At 35.5% G+C, this 25,386-nt stretch overlaps 1 protein-coding gene across 7 annotated transcripts in view; it reads left to right on the forward strand.

Annotated features, from left to right (window-relative positions):
• HERC1 (HECT and RLD domain containing E3 ubiquitin protein ligase family member 1) overlaps positions 1-25,386 on the forward strand; it is a 195,294-nt gene that overhangs the window by 62,092 nt on the left and 107,816 nt on the right. For all 7 annotated transcript variants that reach the window (XM_055320270.1, XM_055320269.1, XM_055320276.1 and 4 more), the window contains exons 8-19: positions 82-209; positions 3,210-3,354; positions 3,445-3,616; positions 5,070-5,204; positions 5,521-5,686; positions 10,126-10,251; positions 11,140-11,361; positions 14,948-15,100; positions 15,226-15,358; positions 17,236-17,427; positions 19,758-19,979; positions 21,907-22,080. In XM_055320270.1, coding sequence (XP_055176245.1) covers positions 82-209; positions 3,210-3,354; positions 3,445-3,616; positions 5,070-5,204; positions 5,521-5,686; positions 10,126-10,251; positions 11,140-11,361; positions 14,948-15,100; positions 15,226-15,358; positions 17,236-17,427; positions 19,758-19,979; positions 21,907-22,080 — 1,968 coding nt within the window. The remainder of the gene's footprint in view (positions 1-81; positions 210-3,209; positions 3,355-3,444; positions 3,617-5,069; positions 5,205-5,520; positions 5,687-10,125; positions 10,252-11,139; positions 11,362-14,947; positions 15,101-15,225; positions 15,359-17,235; positions 17,428-19,757; positions 19,980-21,906; positions 22,081-25,386) is intronic.

Raw genomic sequence — 25,386 nt, forward strand, 5'->3', positions numbered from 1 at the left:
GATACATAAATACTTAGGTAAAGAATAGAGGTTCTTTAAAACAAGTAAATTACTTAAATTGAATGTGCTTTTTTTTGGTAGGCAAACTTGGCCATGGAGATACTAACAGAGTTTATAAACCTAAAGTTGTTGAAGCTTTACAAGGAATGTTCATTCGTAAAGTTTGTGCCGGGAGTCAGTCTTCACTTGCTTTAACATCAACAGGACAGGTAGGAATAATGGATGAGGTTAACAGATTAAATTATCTCAGAGGAGTAGGTGACTAAAAAGTAGTAATCATAATTAAACTTTAAAAGTTAAAAAAATACATTTCACTTTTTAAGATTTATTTATTTGAGGGAGGTGGGGAGAGAGAGAGTCTTAAGCAGACTCCATGCTGAGTGTGGAGGCCCATGTGGAGTTTAGGCCCCCCCCTTAAATAATAACATTTTAAAGGCAGTCTACTGAAATGAAGTATTTTCTTCTGAAGCGGTAGAGTATTTGCAAAAGAACCAGATTTTCTCACCTGGCCTGTGTGACCCAGATAAACTCGCCCTCGGCCCCATTCTTTGTATTAAGAGGTTTTGTAAAACCTTTTTAGCACCCAGCACAGCACCTCTTAATTTTTTTCCTAAAAATTATGGATAGTGGGAGAAAGTAGAAATAGCTCTTGTTGGAATAAGTGATAGGAAATAAGAAGGCAAAAAGGTGATCAAAAAAGAGGGTAAGTAGAAACCCATAGTGAAAATTCACAAGGCAGATGAACAGTAAAGTTGAAATTAGTAAATAGTTTAATTATTTTAGAGCAACTAGAATGTCTTGTGTCTTAAAAAATCAAACTCAAACTATTCATTACCCTATGTTTTGTTACATTAGCCGTTTGTTACAATGCTGAATGCTGCCTTAAAACCTGGAACTTCTCTTTTACATCTTTTCCCTATAGGTTTTCTGGTAAGAATCTGAATTAAAGCCGGAGGATGCTAATTTTTTTAGTGTATAGATCTCCCTTGATCATCATGTGGTTCTTTTGTATGAGAGGGGGTAATGATTTCTGCTTTGCTTACAAATGATCATATATTAATGCATGATCATAATGAAATACATGAATTGAAAGTTTCTATAAATTACCAAGTATTATTCAACTTAGTTGCTAATAATGATAGTACATTTATCACATTGAATTCCAAAGGAACTTGTGAGTTATTTGCTATATAGAGCAGTTGTATCATCAGTACGCTAAGTTATGTGAAATCAAATATATATACTTAGAAAAAATAAAATGAGAGAGAGATACTTCTAAATGGCAAGAATAGTTCTGTTTACCATTATCTTTGCTGAGCATGAGATGATCAACATCTGTTTTTCCCTCAATCCTCTCAGGCCACTTCCCTGCTGACTTCCCATCATATTAAGTGTGATTCTTTTTTTTTTTTTAAAGATTTTATTTATTTATTCATGAAAGACACAGAGAGAGAAAGGCAGAGACATAGGCAGAGGGAGAAAGAAGCGGCTCCAGGCAGGGAGCCTGATGTGGTACTCTATCCTGAAACTGCGGATCACGCCCTGAGCCAGGGGCATGTGCTCAACTGCTAAGCCACCCAGGCGTACCTTGTGTGATTCTTATGTTGAAAAATACAGTATATGTATTTTACACAATAGGATCCCTAAATACAAGCCAAATATTTCTTCATGTGGTGTTCAACCAGAGGAACACTGCAAGAGCAGACTCTAGCTATATGGCTCTTATTGAGTGATAATACTGTATTGTACCTGATGAATGATTTAGGAGATTTCAAATGACTTTGACTATATATTTTTTCACCTTACTTGTCTTTAGTTCTTAACCCCTTCTAACATATACCTTTACTGTACTGGAATTTTGTCCTATTTTTGTCTTAAGTGTTTCTCTAGCAACTGGTACAAGTATTTATTTGCTACTCTTTTTTGTTTGTTTGTTTAAAAGGTTTAACCTCTCAGTAGTCTTTATTGAAAGAATTGTAAGACAAAAAAAAATTCCCAAATCCAGTGGTATAAGGGTAATAGTCTATATGGTATTTTGAGAACCCATCAAAGGAAAAAGAAAGTCACTCAGTTTGCTAATTGGGCTGCCAAATTGACGGTCATTCACCCTTTTATATTCCTTTTCAACTCACCTTTCCCCTAAGCTTCTTAAATCAGTCAGTGGTTGTTATAGCATTAATTAGCCAAAAATGAAAAAAAATATTAGCCAAAAATGAAGATGTTCTGAGAGAGCTGTGTGACTGCTGCTTCACATGACTATCTTTGTAAGTGATCATTAAAACTGTTACAACAACGAGATGATGTGGTTTTTAACTGAATCATAAACATCAGTTTTTTTATTTATATAATTCATTTTATATATTCACACTTTGGTCTAATTAATCAAGAAATATTTGTTGAGACCTACAGAGTGGGAAACATATAAAGGAGAAGTTGTAAGATAGCATGCAACAGTATTCCTAAGCTGGTAAGATTCCTCTAAGATCCTTCCATTTTTTTTCTATGATCAGTTATTTTTCTGTTTTGTTTTGTTTGTTTTTTGATCAGTTATTTTTCTTTAAAGTTCAGCTGCTTGTCTGCCTGTATGGGGAACATTTAAAAACAGCAAAATAAATAACTATGAAAATCTTTAACAATCAAAACAGTAGATATTATTTTTAGAAACAGAAAGTTATCATTATTATTTTTTAAGATTTTATTTATTTGAGACAGAGTGAGAGAGAGCATAAGGAGGGGGAGAGGAAGAGGGAGAAGCAGACTCCATGCTGGGCAGGGATTCTGACACAAGGTTCAATCCCAGGACTCTGGGGTGGTGATCTGAGCAGATGCTTAATCAGCTGAGCCACCCAAGCGAACCGAAAAGTTATTATTTAGTATCAAACCACACTCTTAATAGATATTTTTTATTATTTAAAAATAGTTTATGTATTTATTATTGAGAGGGAGAGAGAGGGTGTGCACATGAGTTTGGCGGAAAGGCAGAGAGCAAAGGAAAGAGGGAATCCCAGGCAGGCCCCAGACTCAGTGCAGAGCCTGATGCAGGGCTCCATCTCATGACCCTGAGATCATGACTGGAGCCAAAACCAGGAGTTGGACGCTTAACCAACTATGCCACCCAGGGACCCTAGATGATATTTATTTTTAAACAACATAAGTCTTCAACCTAATACCTCAGGATATAACATGTAGTGCTTTTCCATTTGTTTCAGGTCTATGCTTGGGGCTGTGGAGCTTGTCTAGGTTGTGGTTCTTCAGAAGCTACTGCTTTGAGACCCAAGCTAATTGAAGAACTGGCTGCCACAAGAATAGTTGATATTTCTATTGGAGATAGTCATTGTTTGGCTCTTTCTCATGGTAACGACATTTGTTTTTAAAAGAAATAGTATTAACTGTTACCTTCTATAAATGTATTGCATTTGAATTTGGATTTTATTTTATTTTTAGATAATGAAGTTTATGCCTGGGGCAATAACTCAATGGGGCAGTGTGGCCAAGGAAATTCCACAGGTCCTATTACTAAACCAAAGAAAGTGAGTGGCTTAGATGGCATAGCTATTCAGCAGATCTCTGCTGGAACATCACATAGTCTGGCATGGACTGCTCTTCCTAGGGATAGGTAAGAATGCCACGTTTAAAAATTCTTGTGTTCTAATAACAACAGAAACATCAATTAAAGCAAAAATAATTGTACTTTGTTCACAAAATGCCCTTCTGAACATTTCTAGTATTGATTTTTTTTACTGTTGCAGAAATGACATCTAGAGTTCTTTGGATTTGAATATTGAGGTTATATATTTAAGCAAGCAGTTATACCCTGTATTTAAGATATTTTCTTCATTTAAGTGTCTTTTAAACATTTTGGATTCCTTCTCTCTGCCTTGGTCTGATTTTAAAATTAAATGTCTTCATATTAAGAGGAAGTTACATTAAAATAAAGCCAGAACTAGGTTTTTATTAAACAATTGATTAGTCTCAGTGGCTTTTGTCTGATTAATATTTTTGAAAAGAAGCAGTGGCTATACTTTTAAATAAAGGAATTTTACTTTTGCAGAAATTTAGCTTTTTCCTAAAGGGATAACCATTTCTTTTTAGAAGATCAGGTAGATGATTTTTAGCCAATATTAGGAGTGTGAATTTTAAGGAATTTTAGGGTTGTCTCAGATATTTAGATGCATGTAAACTAATTTAAACTTGGCAGGTATTATATTTGCATTCCAGACTTCTGGTTCAGATTGATTTATTATGACATTCTAACCAATAAAAAACATTTATAGATAATTGCCCTCCATAACAAAAGCAAAAATTATAATAAATTGATCATAAATAATTTGCTATTCATAATAAATTTGCAGCTTTTCACTTCATATGCAGATAGTTGGTTCCTAAGATCTTGACAGTCTTAATAAAAGTCTTTAGGAGTTGTTCTTTTTCTTTTTTTTTTTTTTTAACGATTTATTTATTTGAGAGAGAGCATGCACACACCTAGGGGCGGGGTTGCGGCAGAGGGAGAGACTCTCAGGCAAACACAAGCAAACTTCCATTGAGTGTGGAGTCTGATGTGGGGCTCGATCTCATGACCCATGAGATTATGACTTGAGCCGAAATCAAGAGTCAGATACTTAACTGACTGAGCCACCCAGGTGCCCCAGGAGTTGTTCTTTTAATAGATTTCAGTTTACCACTCTATAGAGTCAGGCTGTTTTTTTTTAAATATATAAAATTCTATATACATTTTATAGACCCTTAGAATGAGAAGATTATAGTAGATCCTGTGGCTCAGCTCTCTTGCCTTTAAGTGAGTGAATATCCAACCTTCCAAAGCAGGTTGTGGCTATATGTTTTCTTCTTAAAGAACTCTAGGAAAAAAAAAAAAAAAGAACTGTAGGGATGGCAAATTCTTGGTTTTCCTTGGTTGCTAAAATGAAAGGTTTTAACTTTTATAATCAAGATGGTCTTCTGTATATGTTGTTAAAATCTTGCAGCTTTAGTAATGGTTTAAGTTTTGTTTTTGATCCTGTGTGAAAATTCCTGTTAAGGCTATTACATGATTTTCTTATGCTTTCTTCTAGACAAGTTGTAGCATGGCACCGACCTTATTGTGTAGATCTTGAAGAAAGTACCTTCTCACACCTGCGTTCTTTTCTTGAGAGATACTGTGATAAAATAAACAGTGAGATTCCCCCACTCCCTTTCCCTTCCTCAAGGTATGTTATATATATGTATATTGGTGTGTGTATGTCTATTACTCACTTTCAATTTGACTTACTATTCTTTTTTATTTTGTTTTCCCCTCAATTATATTAAACTTCTTTAGAATCTAAAAAAAAAAAAACCCTAAACTTAGGTACTTATTAATAATAACCCTTAGGAGAAGTTACCCATAATTTCATGAATCACGTTTTAAAAACCACTATTGGTCATAATTTGACAACATTTTTAAAGAGAAAAAAATGTTATCCAAGCTGGATAGCACATGCTCTTTTATGTTCCAGAAGTTCATAGCCATTTGTTTGGTTTCAGGGAACACCACAATTTCCTCAAGCTGTGCCTGAAGCTGCTTTCAAATCACCTTGCTCTTGCACTTGCGGGAGGGGTAGCTACCAGCATTCTTGGGAGACAGGCAGGTCCACTTCGAAATTTGCTTTTCAGACTGATGGATTCAACTGTCCCAGATGAAATTCAAGAGGTAAGCATATAGAACTTGGAATGTGTATCTCAAGCTACATCTTTCCCCAAAGTTGTAGCTCATAAATTCAACTTCAATTGGAAAACTTCAACTGGATATTCTTTCTTTTACTCCTGTTCTCTTGGTGGAAGTAAATGTTTTTGGTTAACTCATCCTTTAAGACAAAGGTCAAATGTCATCTTTGGGACACCTTTCATTCTCTGCTCTCCTGCCAGATTAGGCTTCTCTTGTATGTGTTCTCATTGCATCACGTTGTATTGTAGTTGTGGGTTCACAAACATGTCTGTCTTTTCCACCAGAGAATAAATTTATTTTTTATTATAGTGAAATACATATAACATAAAATTTATTATTTTAACCACCGTTTTTTTGAGAGAGGGAGAGAGAGAAAGTGGGGAGGGACTGTAACTATTTTTAAATATCATTTAGTGGTATTAAATACATCCATAATGTACAACCATCACCACTACTAGCCATCTTCATAATTCTTTTCATCTTTTAAAATTGAAATTCTGTACCCATCAAGCAAAACTCTCCATTCTCTCCCTCTCCAGCTTCTGGAAACCACCATTCTACTTTCTGTCTCTTTGATTTTGACACTCTAAATATGTCATAGAAGTGGAATTATTAACTGTTTATCTTTTTGTGACTGGCTGATTTCACTTAGCATAATGTCCTCAAGGTTCATCCATGTTCATCATTTGTCAGAATTTCCTTCCCTTTTAAGGCTTAATGATCTTCTGTTATACATATATAGCACATTTTGCTTGTCCACTTGTCCATCATCTTTATGACCTTGGATTAGGCAATAGTTTCTTAGATACGACACTGAAAGCACAAGCAACCAAAAAAAGAGAGAAATTGGACTTCTTCAAAATGGAAAACATTTATTCCTCAAAGGACATTACCAAAAAAATGAACATACAACTTACAGAATGGGAGGAATATTTATAAATCATATGTCTGATCTAGTTTCCATGAGCACCCAGGTGGCTCATTTGGTTAAGTGTCTGCCTTTGGCTCAGGTCATGATCCTAGGGTCCCGGGATCAAGTCGGGCTCCTCGCTCAGTGGGCAGTCTGCTTCTCCTTCTGCCTCTTGTCCTGTCCCCTGTTCATGTTCTCTATCTCACTTACTCACTCTTAAATAAATAAATAAAACCTTAAAAAAAAATCTAGTTTCCTGAATATATAAAAGATCCTTACAACTCAACAACAAAAAATATTAATAACCAAATTTTAAAAATGAGCAGAGAATTTTGAGTGGACATATTTCCAGAGAAAATAGGCATATGGCCACTAAGAACATGAAAAAATGCTCAACAGCATTAGTCATTAGGAAAATGCAAACCAAAATCGCAATGAAATACTGCTTCACACCCACTGAGTGGCTAAAATTAAAAAAAAAAAACCCGAGGATTGTGTGGTGAGGATGTAGAGAAATTGGAACTCTCGATATATTGCTAGAGGTAATGTAAAATGATATAGCTGCTTTTGAAAGCAGGTAGTTCCTTAAATAGTTAAACATTAAGTTACCATATAATGTAGTATTTCCACATCTAGGTCTGTACCGAAGAGATTTTCACTCAAAAACTTGTACAGGAGTGTTCATAGCAATATTATTTATAATAACCAAAAAGTGAGAATAAACAAATGTCATTTGATGAATGGATGAGCTAAATGTGGTATCTTATTTAGGAATGATGATCTTATTTAGGAATAAAAAGAAAGGAGATTCTGATAACATGCTACAATATGACTGAACCTTGTAAGCATTTTGCTAAGTGAAAGAAGCCAGTTGCAAAAGACCACATATTATATGATTACATGAATATGAAACGTACAGAGTAGGCAAATCCATAAAGAAAGTAAATCAGAAAAAAAAAAGTAAATCGGTTGTTAGAAGTTAGGGGAGAAGGAGGGGATTGACTACAATAAACACAATTTCCTTTTGGTGATGAAAATGTTCTAAAATTAGAATAGGGGTGATGCTTGCACCATTCTGCGAATGTACTAAACCACTGAATTTTATATTTACAAGAGATAAATTTTATGACATGTGAATTACATGTCAGTAAAAAAACCAAAAAAACAAAAAAGTGAACTGATTTTTCAAGTAGAGAGACATATCCCTGGCATGTGAGTAAAAGAAATAATTAACCTGGTGGTGACCGGGAACTTTGACATTTCAGTATTTATCAGGAATGAGGTAGTGTAGTATTTTTAAAAGGTCAGAAAGTACTGGAATAAAATAAGGAAAATAAACTTTAAAAAATTATCTTTAGAAATTGTTTATTCTTTGAATGTTGTTGATAGCTACTCCATTAGGAGAGTCTTTTGGAGATGAATTCTCAGGATGTGTATAGAGCTGTTTCTGTTCCTTATCTCTGAAACTTCTAGTAATTTAATCTGTTTGTAGCAGTCACCATTGCTGTTCTTTTTTGTTTCTTTTTAAATGCTTTATTTTGAGTTGCTTGTAGACTTAAGGAAAAATTGCATAAAAAATAGTTTTCTCACTCAGCTTCCTCAATGCTAATGTTATACATAATCACAATACAATGATCAAAACCAAGAAATTAACATTAGCTTAATACTGTTCATTACACTAAACAGTATTAGAAATTTGATCAGTTTTCCAGTAATGTGCTTGTTCTTTTGAGGAATCCTATTCAGTATTCCATATTACAGTTAATTGTTGTTTCTGCTTAGTCTCCTACACTCTGTCACAATTCCTCATTTTTTCCTATCTTTCATAACCTAGATGATTTGTGAGTACTGTTCAGTTATTGAATATCTCGTTTTCTCATGATTAGACTGAGGTTATACATTTTTGGCAAGAATGCCACAGAAATTATGCTGTGTCCTCAGCACACCACATGATGGGGTTCATGGGACTGATGTGTCTCATTACTGGAGATATTGACTATGATCACTTGGTTAAGGTGGAGTCTGCTGGGTTTCTACATCCATCAGTATCTTCTGAGAGAGGGTAGATAGGAAAAATATTCTTTGAAAATAAATATACTCACAATGAAGTAGTTTGTGAATTGAATATCTTCATGAAGAGTTGAGGGCATAGTATTCTAATCTAAATTACTTTCCTGTAAGAATTCATTCTACTCTCAAAAGTCATTGTCTTCTAGCTTTCAGAAGAAAATTTTTTCTTTTTTTTACTCGGAAAATCAGTGCTCTTCAATTTTTATCCTTTGTATGGAAATCTGCTTTTCTCTCTGGGTTCTATAGCAAGTTCTATTTGTCCTTTGTGTTCTCAATTTCAAAATAATGTGAACTGATGTGGGTCTGTTGTTAACCATTGTGGTTTATACTCGAGTGGATCCTTTTAATTTTGAAACTCACAGCCTTCAGTTTTAAGAAGTTAGCTTGAAGTATATTGTATATTGATTTCTTCTACATTGTTTCCTGTGTTCTCTCTCTCTCTCTGGAACTCCTTATTATTGGGATACTAGCCCTCCTGATGAGTCCTCATAATTTTTCTTTCCTGTTTTCCATTCCCCCCCTCTACTTTGTGAGAAATTTAATTTTATATTCTAACCTTCCATTGAGGTTTTTACAATTTCTTCTGTTTTATTTTGAATTTATAAGAGCGCTTCATCATCTAGTGTTTCTTTTTTCTAGTCTAACACTCATTTAACTAATAAAGAAGCTGTGACCCTGAGAAAGTATGAGGCCTAAGATAATGCAGCTTTTTTTTTTTTTTTAAGATTTTATTTATTTATTCATGAGAGGCAGAGAGAGAGAGAGGCAGAGACATAGGCAGAAGGAGAAGCAGGCTCCATGCTGGGAGCCAAATGCGGAACTCGATCCTGGGTCCCCAGGATCACACCCCGGGCCAAAGGCAGCGCTAAACCGCTGAGCCCCCCGGGTTGCCCGCAGCTGTTCTTTATAGCTACCTGGATGTTTGTTGGTCTAAGTCCTTCTTGTTTTAAAATTCTAAATCTAAATGCCCAGTCCTCAGGGAGACCTTCTATAAGCCCATAGGCCATGTTAAGTTACCTGTGTGTTTGTTCAAGTTTGTACTTCCTTTTACTTTCCCTATATGTGACTCCTTTCACACTTATAATTACTAGCTTAGGGTCCGTTTCCCACTAGACTAGATGCTTATGAAAGCAGGACATTTGTCTTATTCATTTCTGCATCTGCAGCACTTTGCAGAGTCTTAACCAGCCTAATATTATAGAGTCCATACTAAATGTTTGTTGGGTGATGAATAGCTATTAGTGGCAAATTCAAAATATGTATTCAGGTCTACTTAAAGACGTCTGAAGGACTTGCATGCTTGCTTTTTTCATGTCACTTGCTTAAGATTTCTGTAATCTACCTTCTTCAGACTTCCATGATCCTATTAGTGCATTCATTTTTCATGTGTTTCTATTAAAAAGATGAATAGGCCAGTAAATACCCTTTTCTCTTTTGATGTTAGGTGGTAATTGAAACTCTGTCAGTGGGAGCAACCATGCTGTTACCTCCATTACGAGAACGTATGGAATTGCTTCATTCTCTTTTACCCCAAGGACCTGATAGATGGGAAAGCTTATCTAAAGGACAGGTGAGCCTTTGCATGGTATCTAAGTAAACCAGTAATATCACACACACTAAGATAGACTGAGAGGGAAATAAAACTAATCAGTTACCATGTGTTTGTGCAATAGTACTTTATGGGTTTAGTAAATCCTACTATTTAATGTTTTCTTCTGGAAGAGTTCTCAGAATTCTAATGAAGGTGAAGCAGATGGTAATCCATTAAATGATTTGGGACTAATTATTAAAATTTAATAATTTGTTGCTTATACTCTCAAACCAGAGACAATTTATAGTGTGCTGAGTTGAAATCAAGGTCATGTGCTACTACTGTTGGTTCTATGCCCACAACTTGTTTGATATTGCTTTTATAAAAAATAAAAGATGACTGTTATGAAAATGTATTGGAGGATATGAATGTGCTTATTCTTTCCATTTTTAATCTCATGTACATTAACATAGTACATTTTGCTCAACCAAGTAGAACTATCAATTGTAGAGTTACAGATTTCAGGGAAAAACTAGTACCCACTGGCAATATAATATCCGCAGATGCCTCCAGTGAGTAGTTTTCATAGTTTAGATTTCAGGTGACTTATTTTAAATATTAGAATAAATAGTTACATTGTAATTCTGTAGAAGAATAGTATAATTTATCTGTTGACATTTCCTACTCTTATAGGGCTAAAATCATTATGCAGAGAATACCATTTTGCATAGAGTTTTGGTTATTATAGTAAAAGAAGGAATAAAATGCTGTAAGTTACATTTTTCCAAATGGTATTAATGGAATAGCTTTTCTTTTAATTATATACTTCAAAAATATCAGTATTAAGTGAGATCCCTTTTTTTAAAGTGCCTTTTAAGCTAATTATTTATTTGTACCTATTTCATTAATGAAAATATTTTTCTTTAGAGAATGCAACTGGATATCATTCTGACCAGTTTGCAAGATCATACCCACGTAGCTTCCTTACTTGGCTATAGCTCACCCTCTGATGCTGCTGACCTCTCTTCTGTGTGTACTGGCTATGGAAACCTGGCAGATCAACCCTATGGCACTCAGAGCTGCCATCCAGACACCCATCTGGCTGAAATTTTGATGAAGACTCTCTTAAGAAATTTAGGATTTTATACAGTAAGTTGCTCTTTTTCTTTGTAGTAAAAAAAGAATAAAGCTTGGATTTTTTGTGTGTGTGTGTGTGGTTTTTTTTTTTTTTTTTTTTTTTTTTTTTTTTTTTTTTTTTTTTTTTTTGAGGGGATAGGGATGGTTTCAGATTAAGGTAGTTTGACATTTAAATATGTATGGAGACACCTGGGTGGCTTAGTGGTTGAATGTCTGCTTTTGGCTCAGGTCATGATCCCAGGATTCTGGGATTGAGTCCCACATCAGGCTCCCTGCAGGGAGTCTACTTCTCCCTCTGCTTATGGCTCTGCCCCTTTCTCTGTGTCTCTCATGAATAAATAAATAAAATCTTTACAAATACATACATACATACATATGAAATAAAACTCTAGACTCCACTCCTCTAGTGACTAAAAATATGTCATATCTTCTGAAGTGTAAGAGCCAAATGACTTGTAATTGAGAATTCCAAAAAGATTTATTTTAGAATTTTACCAAGCTTTTCTTATGTTAATGTATAAGAATATAAAAATAGTCATCAACATTTTGCAAGAGAAGAATGGGGAAGAAGGTATTAACCCTACCAGATACAGTCCTGTAATTACAGTGTGGTTGGTACTTACTAAGAATAGGTGGGTTAGTAGGAGAGAAGACAGTGGACACTATCGCTTTCCCTGTGTTAAAATGCTCTTGATTCTTAAGTGTTTCTTAGATCCATCTCTCTCTCTCTCTTTTTCCCCCCTATTTCAATGGGTTCTAATCCACAACATCATGACCTAATGCTAATAACAGTATTGGAGTTATTGTCACTATTGCTAGTCTCTTCACTGCATCTTACTGTTGGAATAAGCTCATTGTATTAAAACCCCTTCAGACCCTTCATCATTTGGCATATGCACCACTCATCTGAGCTCTTGGACCTGGCATACCTGTTTCCAACTTAACTCTACTAATCTATGACTTCTTCAGAGAAGCCTTACCAAATAACCCTGTTTAACCATGTAATTATAACTTGCTATAATTTTAGAAATTTTTAGAGTCAGAGTGTACTTTGTGACTGAATGGTTTGTGTATCCTTTCATATTGCCTCCTACACCTCTTCAGGGTCAGGTTTGTATCTTCTGTGCAAGTTTTAGTTTTCTGTTCTGTCCACATTAAAAGGTTGCTAAGTCCAAATGACAGTTGGGCCTATATCATTATTTTCTTTTAGATTTAAGAATGTAAAGTTTGATCTGATGTTTGGCTGCACATGGAATGGGAACATGTCATAGTATATTCATTTGTTATTGACAGAATATTTCTTTTCCAAAGTTGTAAGGAATATTTATGTGGCATGAAAGTAGTGCCTTTCTCTTAAAAGTAGCCTGGCTATCACTGTCAAGTGTGAAGCCCATGGGATTCTTAACACCGCAAATATAATTTGATGCACTTGTCTTTTCGAAGAAAACACTCTCTAATTACTATAATTTGATAGTTTTGCCTTCAGTTCTAGAAGCTGCTGCCAGGTAATTAGTGATACATTCTTAACATCCTTAAGGCACCTCTTCCATAGCTGCAACATGTACTTTAGGCAAATTTCTAGCCTTCTTGAGTCAGAGCTTTCTTAACACTTTTATTTGTCCCTCTTACAAGGGAAGATACAATCTTGCATTTATATAATTAAAAGTGGCATGTGCACAATGATGTGAACTTACTTGGTACTGTTGAACTGCTCATTCAAAAATTGCTAAGATGATAAATTTGATATTATATGTGTTTTACTACAATTAAAAATTAAGTGAAAAAAATAGTGCCTTTCTAATGTCATTGGGGCTGGTGAGGACGTGTATGTTATATGGAAATAAAATATTAACTCTTTGGGGGCTAAAATCATAAATTATTGTTCCTTTCTGAAGTGATTTAAACCAAATTTGTCATGTTCTTTTTTTTTTTTTTTAAGAGAGAGCGAGTGTGACGGAGAAGTGGGGGAGGTAGGGGAGAGAAAGGGGGAAGGTGAGAATCTCAAGCAGACTCCATGCCCAATGCAAAAGCTGATATAGGTAGGGCTTTATCTCATGATCCTAAGATCGTGACCTGAGCCGAAATCAAGAGTCAGGTGCTTAACTGACTAAGCCACCCAGGGGCCCCTGTCATGTTCTAAGATTTTACAATGATGGTGCTTGTCTTAGTCTCTGTGGGCTGCTATAAACAGAATAGCATAGACTGGGGGGCTTTATTTTTTTAGAGATTTTATCTATTTATTCGAGAGAGAGAGCAGAAGTGGGGTGAGGGACAGAGGCAGAAGCAGACTTCCTGCTGTGCAGGGAGCTCTATTTGGGGCTTGATCCTGGGACCCTGAGATCATGACCTTAGCTGAAGGCAGATGCTTAACTGACTGAGCCACCCAGGTACCCAACTGGATGGCTTTTTTTTTTTTTTAAGATTTTATTTATTTATTCATGATAGACCCACAGAGAAAGAGGCAGAGCACAAGCAGGCTCCATGCTGGGAGCCCGACGTGGGACTTGATCCCAGGACTCCAGGATCACACCCTGGGCCAAAGGCAGGCCTAAACCACTGAGCCACCCAGGGATCCCAACTTGAAATAATTTAAAACTTACTAAGAGTTTAGAGAATCCGAGAACTCTCTTCTTCCCTTCAACCAAATTAGCTTTACCTATCTCTGTCTGGCTATTATTTTAAATCATTTGAGAGTAGTTACAGATGTCACACTGTCTATTCCTAAGTGCTTAAGCATGTATTTTTTTTAAGCATGTATTTCTTAAGAAAGGCATTCTCTTACATAACAATAGAATAATTATTCAGAAAATTTAACATTGATACAACTTAGTATATAAACCATATTCAGATTTCTATAATTGTCTTAATAATATGCTCTATAGCTGTCCCCTCACCAAATTCAGGATCACACACTATATTTAGTTGTCGTGTCTTTAGTCCATTTCTTTTTTCCCCCTGTCTTTTATTTTTTTTTAATTTTTTTATTTATTTATGATAGTCACACAGAGAGCGAGAGAGAGAGAGAGAGAGAGAGAGAGAGAGAGAGGCAGAGACACAGGCAGAGGGAGAAGCAGGCTCCTTGCACCGGGAGCCCGACGTGGGATTCGATCCCGGGTCTCCAGGATCGCGCCCTGGGCCAAAGGCAGGCGCCAAACCGCTGCGCCACCCAGGGATCCCTCCCCCTGTCTTTTAATTTAAGTATAGTTGACATCACTTACTTCTTTTATAATCAGAAAGTAATTTAATTTCTAAGAATTGAGTTCAGATGTTCAATTGTGTCCTTTCACAACGATGTGAAAACAAAACCTTTATGCAAGAAGTATGGGAAGCAATTGTGTTAAAATGTTGAAGTATATTGTCTGCGTGTATTGTACTGTTTTTTCTATATTCAAAGTTCTGTAGTGAAACGTATTTTTTAAAATGGTTAAACAAAATCAAACTGCTTGACATATTTTGTTAATAGCTACTAACAGCAATACAAAGATTTAAAGACTGATAATGAGAAAAAGGAGACACTGGCTTCTTAAAGCCAAAAATCATTTATGATAGGACTTGACTTTTCAAGTATTTCAAATATCTTATTTATATATCCTTTTAGGATCAAGCCTTTGGAGAGCTAGAAAAGAATAGTGATAAATTTCTACTTGGAACATCATCTTCAGAAAACAGCCAGCCTGCTCATCTTCATGAGCTCCTGTGTTCACTCCAGAAACAGCTGCTGGCATTTTGCCATATCAATAACATTAGTGAGGTATGTGGTCCTTTGCCTTTTATGATGATCTCCCAGGGACCTTGAAACTCAGATATTTGGGTAAGCATGATATTTCTGTACCTTGAATCTTTCACAGTAGTAATGTAGGAACTTTTTCCCCCCAGAACTCAAGCAGTGTGGCATTGCTTCATAAACATCTTCAGCTCTTGTTGCCTCATGCCACAGATATTTATTCACGTTCTGCAAATTTGCTCAAAGAAAGTCCTTGGAATGGCAGCGTTGGAGAAAAATTAAGAGGTGTGTTTGGTACTGGATTTGACATTTAATCAGTGGTTAAAGCAAGAATTCTTAGCCTTCCCAAAGTCGTAAGAGACCTGAAACTTCTGAGTGGAATAGGAATGATCTTGAATCTCCTTCCTATTGAAGATCATATTGATTTTGGTTTGGTGGTGATGGTAACAGGGATTAATATGACTAATCTGAAAAGATGCCAACTGACATGAAAGAGCCCTAATTTTTTTTTAAAAGATTTATTTATTTTATTCAGAGAGAGAGAGACTGAGAGGCAGAGACACAGGCAGAAGCAGGCTCCATGCAGGGAGCCCGATATGGGACTCGATCCCAGGTCCCCAGGATCACACCCCAGGCTGCAGGCAGTGCCAAACCGCTGCGCCACTGGGGCTGCCCAAGAGCCGTAATTTTTTAAAGGTGTTGCATGATACTAAAAAAAGATTAATTTTAAATGGCATAAAGTCAATTTTTGTCTGCCGTTTCTTTACCTTTCTTCAACATTTCCCAGTGTTCCATTTTCCCTCTTGAAATGCCTTCTTCTCTCTGGGTTTCTGTAGTCACAATCCTGTTTTGGCTCATATCGCTCTGATAACTTTTTTTCAGCTGATTCCTATAAGCTCTTTTTCCTTGGACATGCCCTTTAATGTTTAAGATCCTCTGAATTTTGCCTTCAACTCTTTTTTTTTCCCCTGAATGATCTGATCTGGTTCCATTTCCTTTGACCACCGCGTGTCTGTTGATTTCCATATCTGCATCTGCTGAGAATTCCTTTTTTACAGCAGAGTCTTTTCTAGTTTACCTAGTGGGTGTCTTTTCATGGTTGTCTCAAAGACAACAAAAATTCAGTATGTTTCTCTAAAACCACCTTATCTCTGAAGTTCCCCAACTGAATAAAGAAAGAAAGAAACTGAGAAACTGAAACCATTTCTTACTAGACTCCTCCATTTTGTTGTTCCACAGGTATTTAAAATTTAATCTCTTCAAATGGAGCTCATCTCTGATGGTCCTCCCTGCCCCCAAATACAATGAAATATTGAAATAAAATTAATTTAAAACCAGTAGAGATTAAAAAAACAGATGCTTTGAGTATCTTAATTTTTTTAAAAAAAGTAAATTTGGTTTAAAAAACATAGTATGTAGGGGGTGCCTGGGTGGCTCAGTCTGTTAAGCATCTGCCTTTGGCTCAGGTCATGATCCTAGGGTCCTGGGAGTAGGGAGCCTGCTTCTCCCTTTCCCCCCTGCTTGTGCTCTCTCACGGTCTCTGTCTCTCAAATAAATAAATAAAAATATTAAAAAAAAACATAGTATGTAAAGATTATGAGGGTAGAAGTTTTTTAGCTCTTTGTTCATGGCTGTCTCCCTTTCACTTAGACCAGTGTCTGGTTTGTTGTACTCAATAACTATTTCTTAGTAAAACTGAAAATGAGGATAAATTTGTGAATGAGAATTTCATAATGAATTTTAAGGGAGCCAGCTGTAATCCTATGAATTTATTGACTTGGGGATTTATATGCTTTCCCACAAAGTGTCTGTTGGTGGTACTTTCTGAAAGTGTTTAAATACTAATACCCAAGACGCCTGAGTGGCTCAGCAGTTGGACACCTGCTTTTGGCCCAGGGCATGATCCTGGAGTCCCGAGATGGAGTCCTACATCGGGCTCCCTGCATGGAGCTGTCTCTGCCTCTCTCTTTGTGTGTCTCATGAATAAATAAATAAAATCTTAAAAAAAAAATACTAATAATACCCTGTCAGCTACTAGGTACATGTTCAACAAAGAGTTATCAAATTAGTAGACTCTAATTCCAGGCTGAAATAGTATTTTTTAGTTTTTTTTTTGTTTGTTTGAAACAATTGATCCATGTTGAATTTCTTACCTTTCATAGATGTGATATACGTCTCAGCTGCAGGCAGTATGCTTTGCCAGATTGTTAACTCTCTGCTATTACTGCCTGTGTCAGTGGCTCGGCCTCTGTTAAGTTACCTCCTCGACTTGTTGCCGCCTCTTGATTGCCTTAATAGACTCCTGCCAGCTGCCGCTCTTTTAGAAGACCAAGAGTTACAGTGGCCTCTTCATGGTAAGTAAAGATAGTAAAACAACAAATAAGGCTTTTGGGAAAAGTTGTTCCTCTTGCGTGCATCAGGTAGGTCCTATCTGATACTTGGATGTTTTACGTAATCAAAATGTAAGATTGTTATGGTCTAAGTTTAAAGGGCAGCTGAGAGATGGGAAGACTTAAGAAAGTTGCTCATCTCTAACAGTGTTATAAACAGGGTCTTTAGATGGTCACCAGGTTTGAGTAGTATATTTCATTGATTCTGAGGCACAGCTTTTTCAAATTTTGACATTGTTGCAATTAGGAAACATCTAACATTGGATAATAGGAAAGCATTCTTTCATAGTTCAGTCAGCAGCATAGTGACACATTTTACAATCAATGGATTGTTTGATTAAAAAGTTTTATTTCGTAAATTAGAAAATCTTTAGTTTTAAATCTCTATTTGACAGTAAAATATTTAGTATTTTGGTTGGGATATATATATATATAGGTAACTGTAGAGGATGGAAATTGAGAATCTCTTTGCAAGTTTTTTTTTTTTTTTAAGGACTTTACAGGAAATAGTATTCTGATTTTAGGCATGACACTTGAATTCACTCCTAGTTTATAAAATGTTGATTTTTGTATTCAGTTGGATATAGCTTAAACAATATGTCTAGAAAACATTAGTGTGTTTTTCCATTGAAATCTATCATAAGGCTATCAAAGGAGTTTGATTACTAAGTTTTAAAAACCTTTCGGGATGCCTGGGTGGCTCAGCGGTTGAGCGTCTGCCTTTGGGTCAGGACATGATCCCGGAGTACCGGGATAAAGTCCCACATCAGGCTCCCTGGATGGAGCCTGCTTCTCCCTCTGCCTGTCTTTGCCTCTCTCTGTCTCTCATAAATAAATAAATAAAGTCTTTGAAAAAAAAAATAAAAACGTTTCAAGTGAGGCCACATGTTTTATTAGTAATCCTGGACTAAGGCATATGATCTTGTGCAAATTGCTAATAATTGCTTAAGCCTTGGTTTCTTCTGGAAGGATTGGAATTGGACAAGATGACGGTGAGGCCCTGGCTTATTTTATATGGTTCTTTGACAACTGGATTTAGGTGAAGTCAAGTGTCAAGGTTGCGACTGTAGCAGGATATCGATTAAGCTTTATATGGAGCCATCCCAGGTTTACTCTTGTTTTTCTGAAGTATCTCAGGACTTGTTAAGATTCTTTTTGTATTAGGTAAGTTAGGTATCTTCTTATTTTGGATTTTTGCATCTATTTTCTCATAACTGATATTTTCCTGTAATTTCCCATTTTTGTGTTATCCTTGGGTCATGTTTTCTACTACAGTTAAACTAACCTCATGGCATCAGTTTGGAGCCTTCCCATTTTCCCCTTTTCTTTGAAATAATTTGTGTATGATAGAGGTTATCTCTTTTTGAAGGTTTAGAAGATTTTATCTATAAAACCACCTGGCCCTGGCATTTAGATAGACTTTGGTTATTAATTTTCTTACCTTAGAGGTTATTCTCTTCTAGCTTTTTGTTTCTTGTCAAATCCATTTTGGAAGTTGATATTTTTCCAGAAAATGTCATTTTGTTGTTTTTCAAATTTATTGGCATGAAATTGTTCATAGTACTCATTAATGGTCTTTAAAAAGTCTCTAGTGTAACTATGGTTGCATCCTCTTTTTTATTCCTAATTTTTGAACTTATGCCATCTTTTTTTTTTTTCCTGGATTACTTTTATTAGAGATTTGTCCATTTTATCAGTCTTTTTAAACAGTTTTTGGAAAAAAAATAAACAGTTTTTGGATTTGTTGATCTTTGTTTTTCTTTGTTGATTTCATTGACATCCATTCCTGTCTTTATGGCTAAGTATAGTTTTTCTTATTAAGTGAAGAACCTTTAAAAGCAGATGTACAGAAAACATGGGTCTGGATTTCAGTACAAGATAGTTCTAAATTCGAGCCTTAAAAACATTAAAAAATAATAAATCGTTTTGCTAGATTGATTCTTGTTTTGATTTTGGAAGGATGAGCTGTCTCAAGTATTCACTGTTTTGATGAAATTTGATCTGCATAATGAAAAGCAGGAGTAGAATTTCATGGGATATTTCTGTCATATACTGTTTTAATGTTTCTCTTAAAATTAGGAACTCCAAAAGGGAAATTTTTATTTGATAGCAAACTTATTTGAATGTATTTTAAGTTAGCCTAGTAAAGAGAATATATACAGAAAGTGTTCTAATTTAGGTTTTCAATGTAAACTTAGTTTGCTTCATTATCATATTGCAGTGCAATAGAAATGAGAAAGATTGAAACCGTTGAATACGAAGATAGACACAATTACTAATGATTTTATCTTTAGGAGGGCCAGAACTGATTGATCCTGCTGGCATGCCATTACCTCAGCCAGCCCAGTCCTGGGTGTGGCTTGTGGATCTGGAAAGAACGATTGCTCTCCTTATTGGGCGGTGTCTTGGTGGTATGCTTCTGGGCTCCCCTGTGTCTCCAGAGGAACAGGACACTGCATATTGGATGAAAACACCACTTTTTAGTGATGGTGTAGAAATGGACATCCCTCAGTTAGGTAATGTGCTTCTTTACAATATTTAAAATACATGCTTGTGTTTGTACCTCCATTGAAGATTTCTCTTATTCTGGGTTTGCTGAATAGAGAACTGATAGCAAACAAGTGAAACCATTAGCTGGATGGGGGAATCTGAAACATGACTTGTAGCCCTTTGAAGAAGTGAATCCTACAGCATTTAAACAACAAGTTAAAAGAGCCTCCAAACTAGGGTAATGTAGGTCTGGTCCCACCTTGTCATTATTTATCACTCATTTTGGGCAAGTCATTTGACTCATAAAAATGGGCATATGTTTGGTTACTTGTTTTCTGGGGCTTGAAAGTTATGAAACCACTTCAAAGAATGTGAAGCTCTGTAAGGTTACCATGACTTGCCAGTGTTCAGTTTTTAAGCACCTCCCAGATGTGAGTGACAGACCGTACCTTCTCCTCCCAGCCTATCTTACTTTCATGCAGATGTTACCTGGTATATTATCACATTTTTCTTCCCCATTTATGGTGACTTTGGGGTTTCTCTTTCCTGCCTCATATCCCATTTGTCTTCTCTGCTGGTAGCCCAGCTTCTCGGACTGTCTGAACATGAAGATTTTTCCAGTTCCTGAAGAGATGATCTAGTTGTTTTATTTAGGATTGGTTTTTTAATCTCTCTGGGCCTCTGCTTGATTCATAAAATAAGGAACTAATTAGATAGCCTATGTGGTCTTATTGACCTAAAATTCATTGTTCCTCTGATGAAAGAAAGAGACTCAGAGAGTGCCCAAGAAGGAACGTCTCAGAGAAATCCTAATTTTAGATTTTGTTTCCGTCAATAGAGAGGAAAAACAAAAAATAGAAGCCAAGACAAAAATCACATATTCTGCTCTGTGTTTGGAAGGTTGGGGAGTGGGAGTGAGAAGAGCTGCTGAAGATTTTCTTCCTTTTCCACATAGAGAGTATATATTCATCATTTTGTTTATGAACCAGACAGTGATTCTGGCTATGATTGATGAATGCTAGACTGATACTTAAGATACTGTTGTATCAAGAAAAGTAAAATCATGGTTTAACATTGTAAACATGGCTCCAATGCTATCAGTGTTTAGTTCTGTATAGTCACAAATGTCTTTCTGAGGAAAAGTAACTTTATCTCTACCTTCCTCATATTTTTATTATATTTATATTAGTCAATTAACTGGCCTTTATATGAATAAAATCAATTTCAGTTTTAATGTATCTTTCAGTTTTTAAAATTACAAGATTATGAAGCTATTTTATGTTTAAATACCTCTGTAAAGTTGTAGATATAGGATGATTCAATTATATTATGGGATAAGTTGACTTTTGGTATTAGCCTCCAAACCTGTTATTTAGATTTTTTTTTTGTAATGGAAAATGAATAAATGGAATGGGATGAATGGAAAGGAATGAATGGAAAATGAATTCTGAATGCCAAAATATTGAAAAGTTAGGAACCACTTGAACAAATGTAAATATCAATAGAGAAACTGTTCATGGGATCTTTGCTCTCTCTTGAGTCATACTTACCTGATTATTTTCCCTTAAGTCTAGAAAAAAGAAAAAATTCTTGTCTAGTTTCTTTCTCAGTGGTCCCATGTTTCTCAGTGAGGACATCATTCCATTTTGAACAAAAGGGTTCTCCAGGACTGTGCTCACACATAGGACATGTAGCTTCCCTGGCTCCTGCCTGCCAAAATGCCAGAGCTCCTCCCTGGGGTTAGGTTTTGTCACACATCTGTCTGGAGGGGATTAAAGGGGTGGTATTACTGCTGATTGAGAAATGTTAAAGAACTTTACCTTTGTAGCATCTACTTAAAATAGTTGGAAATGTGTTATTTCATATCAATTAAATAATAGTGGTAAGATTTTTTTTTTATTTGTAGCACCAAAATTATTCAGGTTTAAAATTGGTAAACTTGAATATTTTTAGATAAATGTATGAGTTGCCTGTTAGAAGTAGCTCTTTCGGGCAATGAAGAACAGAAGCCTTTTGATTACAAGCTGCGGCCTGAAATTGCTGTCTATGTAGACTTGGCATTGGGTTGTTCAAAAGAGCCTGCACGAAGCCTTTGGATCAGTATGCAGGATTATGCTGTGAGTAAAGGTAAGATGAAGAAGATAAAGTCGATAAATATGGAAATAGCTTATAATTCTAATATATATGTAATATATATATATATATAAATAGAAAATCAGGGCAGCCCGGGTGGCTCAGTGGTTTAGCGCCACCTTCAGCCCAGGATGTGATCCTGGAGACCAGGGATTGAGTCCCATGTTGGGCTCCCTGCGTGGAGCCTGCTTCTCCCTCTGCCTGTGTCTTGACGCCTCTCTCTGTCTGTGTCTCACATGAATAAATAAATAAAATCTTAAAAAAAAAAAAAAAAGGAAAAGAAAATCACAGGGATCACCTTACTTTTTTATAAAAAAAGTATTTTACAAAAAATATTAAATATAAATTTCTTTTTCTTCATTGTAGAAAATATGCTAAGTATGTATTCTACTTTAAGTAAACCTGCTGTGGGAAAACTGAGATTTATATAAAAGATAAATCCAGAGGCAAACATTTTACTAAAGGATTCTCTGCAGTATAAATGGGTCTAGTTTAAGAGTCTGTTTAATGAAGCTCTTCCCTTTGTAAGCTCTGGGATAAGAAGTAAAGGGATGCATTTGTACAAGTCTAAGCTCTAGGCCTACTCATTCTCTTTTGCTGTAAAGCACTTGTGTACTACAGAGTTCTGGTAAAAACACCAATTTGAAATAAGATGAAGTACAGTACTAAAGTGCTATGTAAGTATGTAGTGTTATTTCAATTTCTGATATTATTTGATTAATAAAGTTAATTTTATGTACAAATTTTCAGAAGATAAACCTGGTTTCCTTTTAGTTCCCATGTTTTTATTTTTAATGGTGACCTTGATTGTTCAGACTCTCATATCCCGAGTTGTCTTTCTCCATGGTATTTTTTTCTTGTCATAATTTTAGTTTTACCCTATTTGAATTGTCTTTCTCCTGTGATAAAATGGTAAAAGTAAATACATTTTTACCTTTTATTGTCTTTTATTTTGTGTAACAAAAATGAAATGAGGTTACATATTGCTCAGATCTTTAACATTGTGATATGATATCTTTGAAAGTTTAATGTCATCCAGTTTATCATTCATTTATCATTCATGCATTCTATATTGTGTTGACTTCAAGCAGAAGTGGAAAGGTATGGTAATGGAAGAGAAAAAAATATACTTTTTAAGTTGTATTCTCTGATATTCTCTCATATTTGCATAATTTGCACAGAACATGCAGTTAGGTTTTCTTTTATATCATCACTTGTTAATTGCAGTTAGAACTTTTAAAAAATAGATATAAACATAAGATGAATAAAAACTCATTGTAGGGCTCCATTTGCTAAATTGCTTATATACTGTAGCTTTAGATTATACTTGAATAATGGAAACATTCCATAGTGCTTAATATGAAATGACCTTAACTTTAATGAAGAAAAGAACCCATTACTTTAAAAATTGTATAGAAATATAGTCTCTACCAAAGTGGAAACACAGCAGGGGGGATCTGTAGTTTGCATTTTAAATTGAGTATTAGCTTCCTTGAAATGGGTCATGTTTGATTTTATTTTATTTTATTTTATTTTATTTTATTTTATTTATTTATTTATTTATTTATTTATTTATTTATTTATTTAATTTATGATAGTCACAGAGAGAGAGAGAGAGAGAGAGGCAGAGACATAGGCAGAGGGAGAAGCAGGCTCCATGCACTGGGAGCCCGATGTGGGATTCGATCCTGGGTCTCCAGGATTGTGCCCTGGGCCAAAGGCAGGCGCCAAACCGCTGCGCCACCCAGGGATCCCTCATGTTTGATTTTAAATCATAGCAGCTGTCAGAACAACAAGCATTCCCTTGAACAGATGATTTCTCATGAACCTAATATGGAAAATTTTTTTATGTAATAGTCTGTCATTTTAAGATTTTCTGTGGCCTGTAAGATTTTCTTAAAATCAGGCATGTTTAAAAAAAAAAATCAGGCATGTTTGTATCGTCAGGTTTGTTTTTTTTTTAACCTGTGTAATAGGTAAGTCTAAATTTAGTTTTTTCCCTAAGCATACAGAAATGACTAGAAAACTGAGATGGAAGATTTTTATCTCTTGAGATAGGAGTTTTAAGAAGGGATTAAGAACTAATAAACTTGGGGCTTGATATTTTCCATGGGTGTTTTTTGTTTGGTTGGTTTTATTTTTAAGTAGCATGGTAAATCTGTCAAATTAACAGAGTTTAGCAGACAATAAACCTCCCACTCCCATTTGGAATCTAATGAGTGTACTACATTTGAAAGTACAGTACTAGTATGCTAGCATGGAATTAAAGAATTAAAGTTCTTATCATTTAATGTTGTGGTTTTGGTTTTCTATTCCATATACTCATCTGTGTCCAAATGTTGTTTTCTTAACCACCTCATTTCATTTTATTATGGTATTCACAATATCTACTTCATGGCTTCAAATACCAGATATATTCTCTCATTAGTCTATTCTCTTGATTAGTATCTCCACAAGGATATATAACAGTATTCAAAATGATACTCCTGATTGTAGCTCCTTGTTTTCCAGAAGTGTTCTTCCTGTGTCAGTTAATGCCAGCCACATTCTAAGTACATCTCTAGTCAACTTTGACTTCTCTCATATTGGCACGTCTGATCAATCAACAAATCCTGTCAAATCTACTTTTAAAACACATTGGGAATCTGAACACTTCTCACTACCTCTACTGCTACTGCTTTAGTGTGAGCCACTGTCATTTCTCATCTGAATTATTGCAGTTCAGCTGTTGCTGTCCCTATCTAGTTCACCGCTCAGCAGTCACAGTCAGCCTTTTATTTTATTTATTTATTTATTTATTTTTTACAGTCAGCCTTTTAAAACACAAGTCAGATCATATTGTATCTCTGTTCAAAGCCTTCTTATGGTGCTATTTCCCCTCAGAGTAAAATCTGAAGGACTTGCAGTGGCCTGAAAGGCCGTATGAGATCTGGTCTCCAGCCAACTTTTTAATGTCCCCTACCACTTGTGCATGCACACTTTGCTCCACTCCTAGTGGCCTTCTTGAACCCTCAGGGCTTCTACACTAGTTTTTTCCTGAGGGGACACTATTTCTGTATGGTACCTTCCCTGACTTTGTCTACATCTCTGCTCATCTGTACCTTGTCCGAGACCTTTGCAAACCAGCCTATGTAAAATAGTAATCTCACACAGTATGGTACTCCCTGTTTTCTTTACCCTGCTTTATTTTTCTGTATAGCACTTTTCTATCGTATTAATGTTTATATTTATTGGTGCTCCCCACACCAGCTAGAAAATAAATTCTCTGAGGTCAGGGACTTAGTTTTGTTAACTGCTATA

The sequence above is a fragment of the Nyctereutes procyonoides genome, unplaced genomic scaffold, assembly GCF_905146905.1.
Source record: "Nyctereutes procyonoides isolate TBG_1078 unplaced genomic scaffold, NYPRO_anot_genome, whole genome shotgun sequence".
Classification (NCBI taxonomy): domain Eukaryota; kingdom Metazoa; phylum Chordata; class Mammalia; order Carnivora; family Canidae; genus Nyctereutes; species Nyctereutes procyonoides.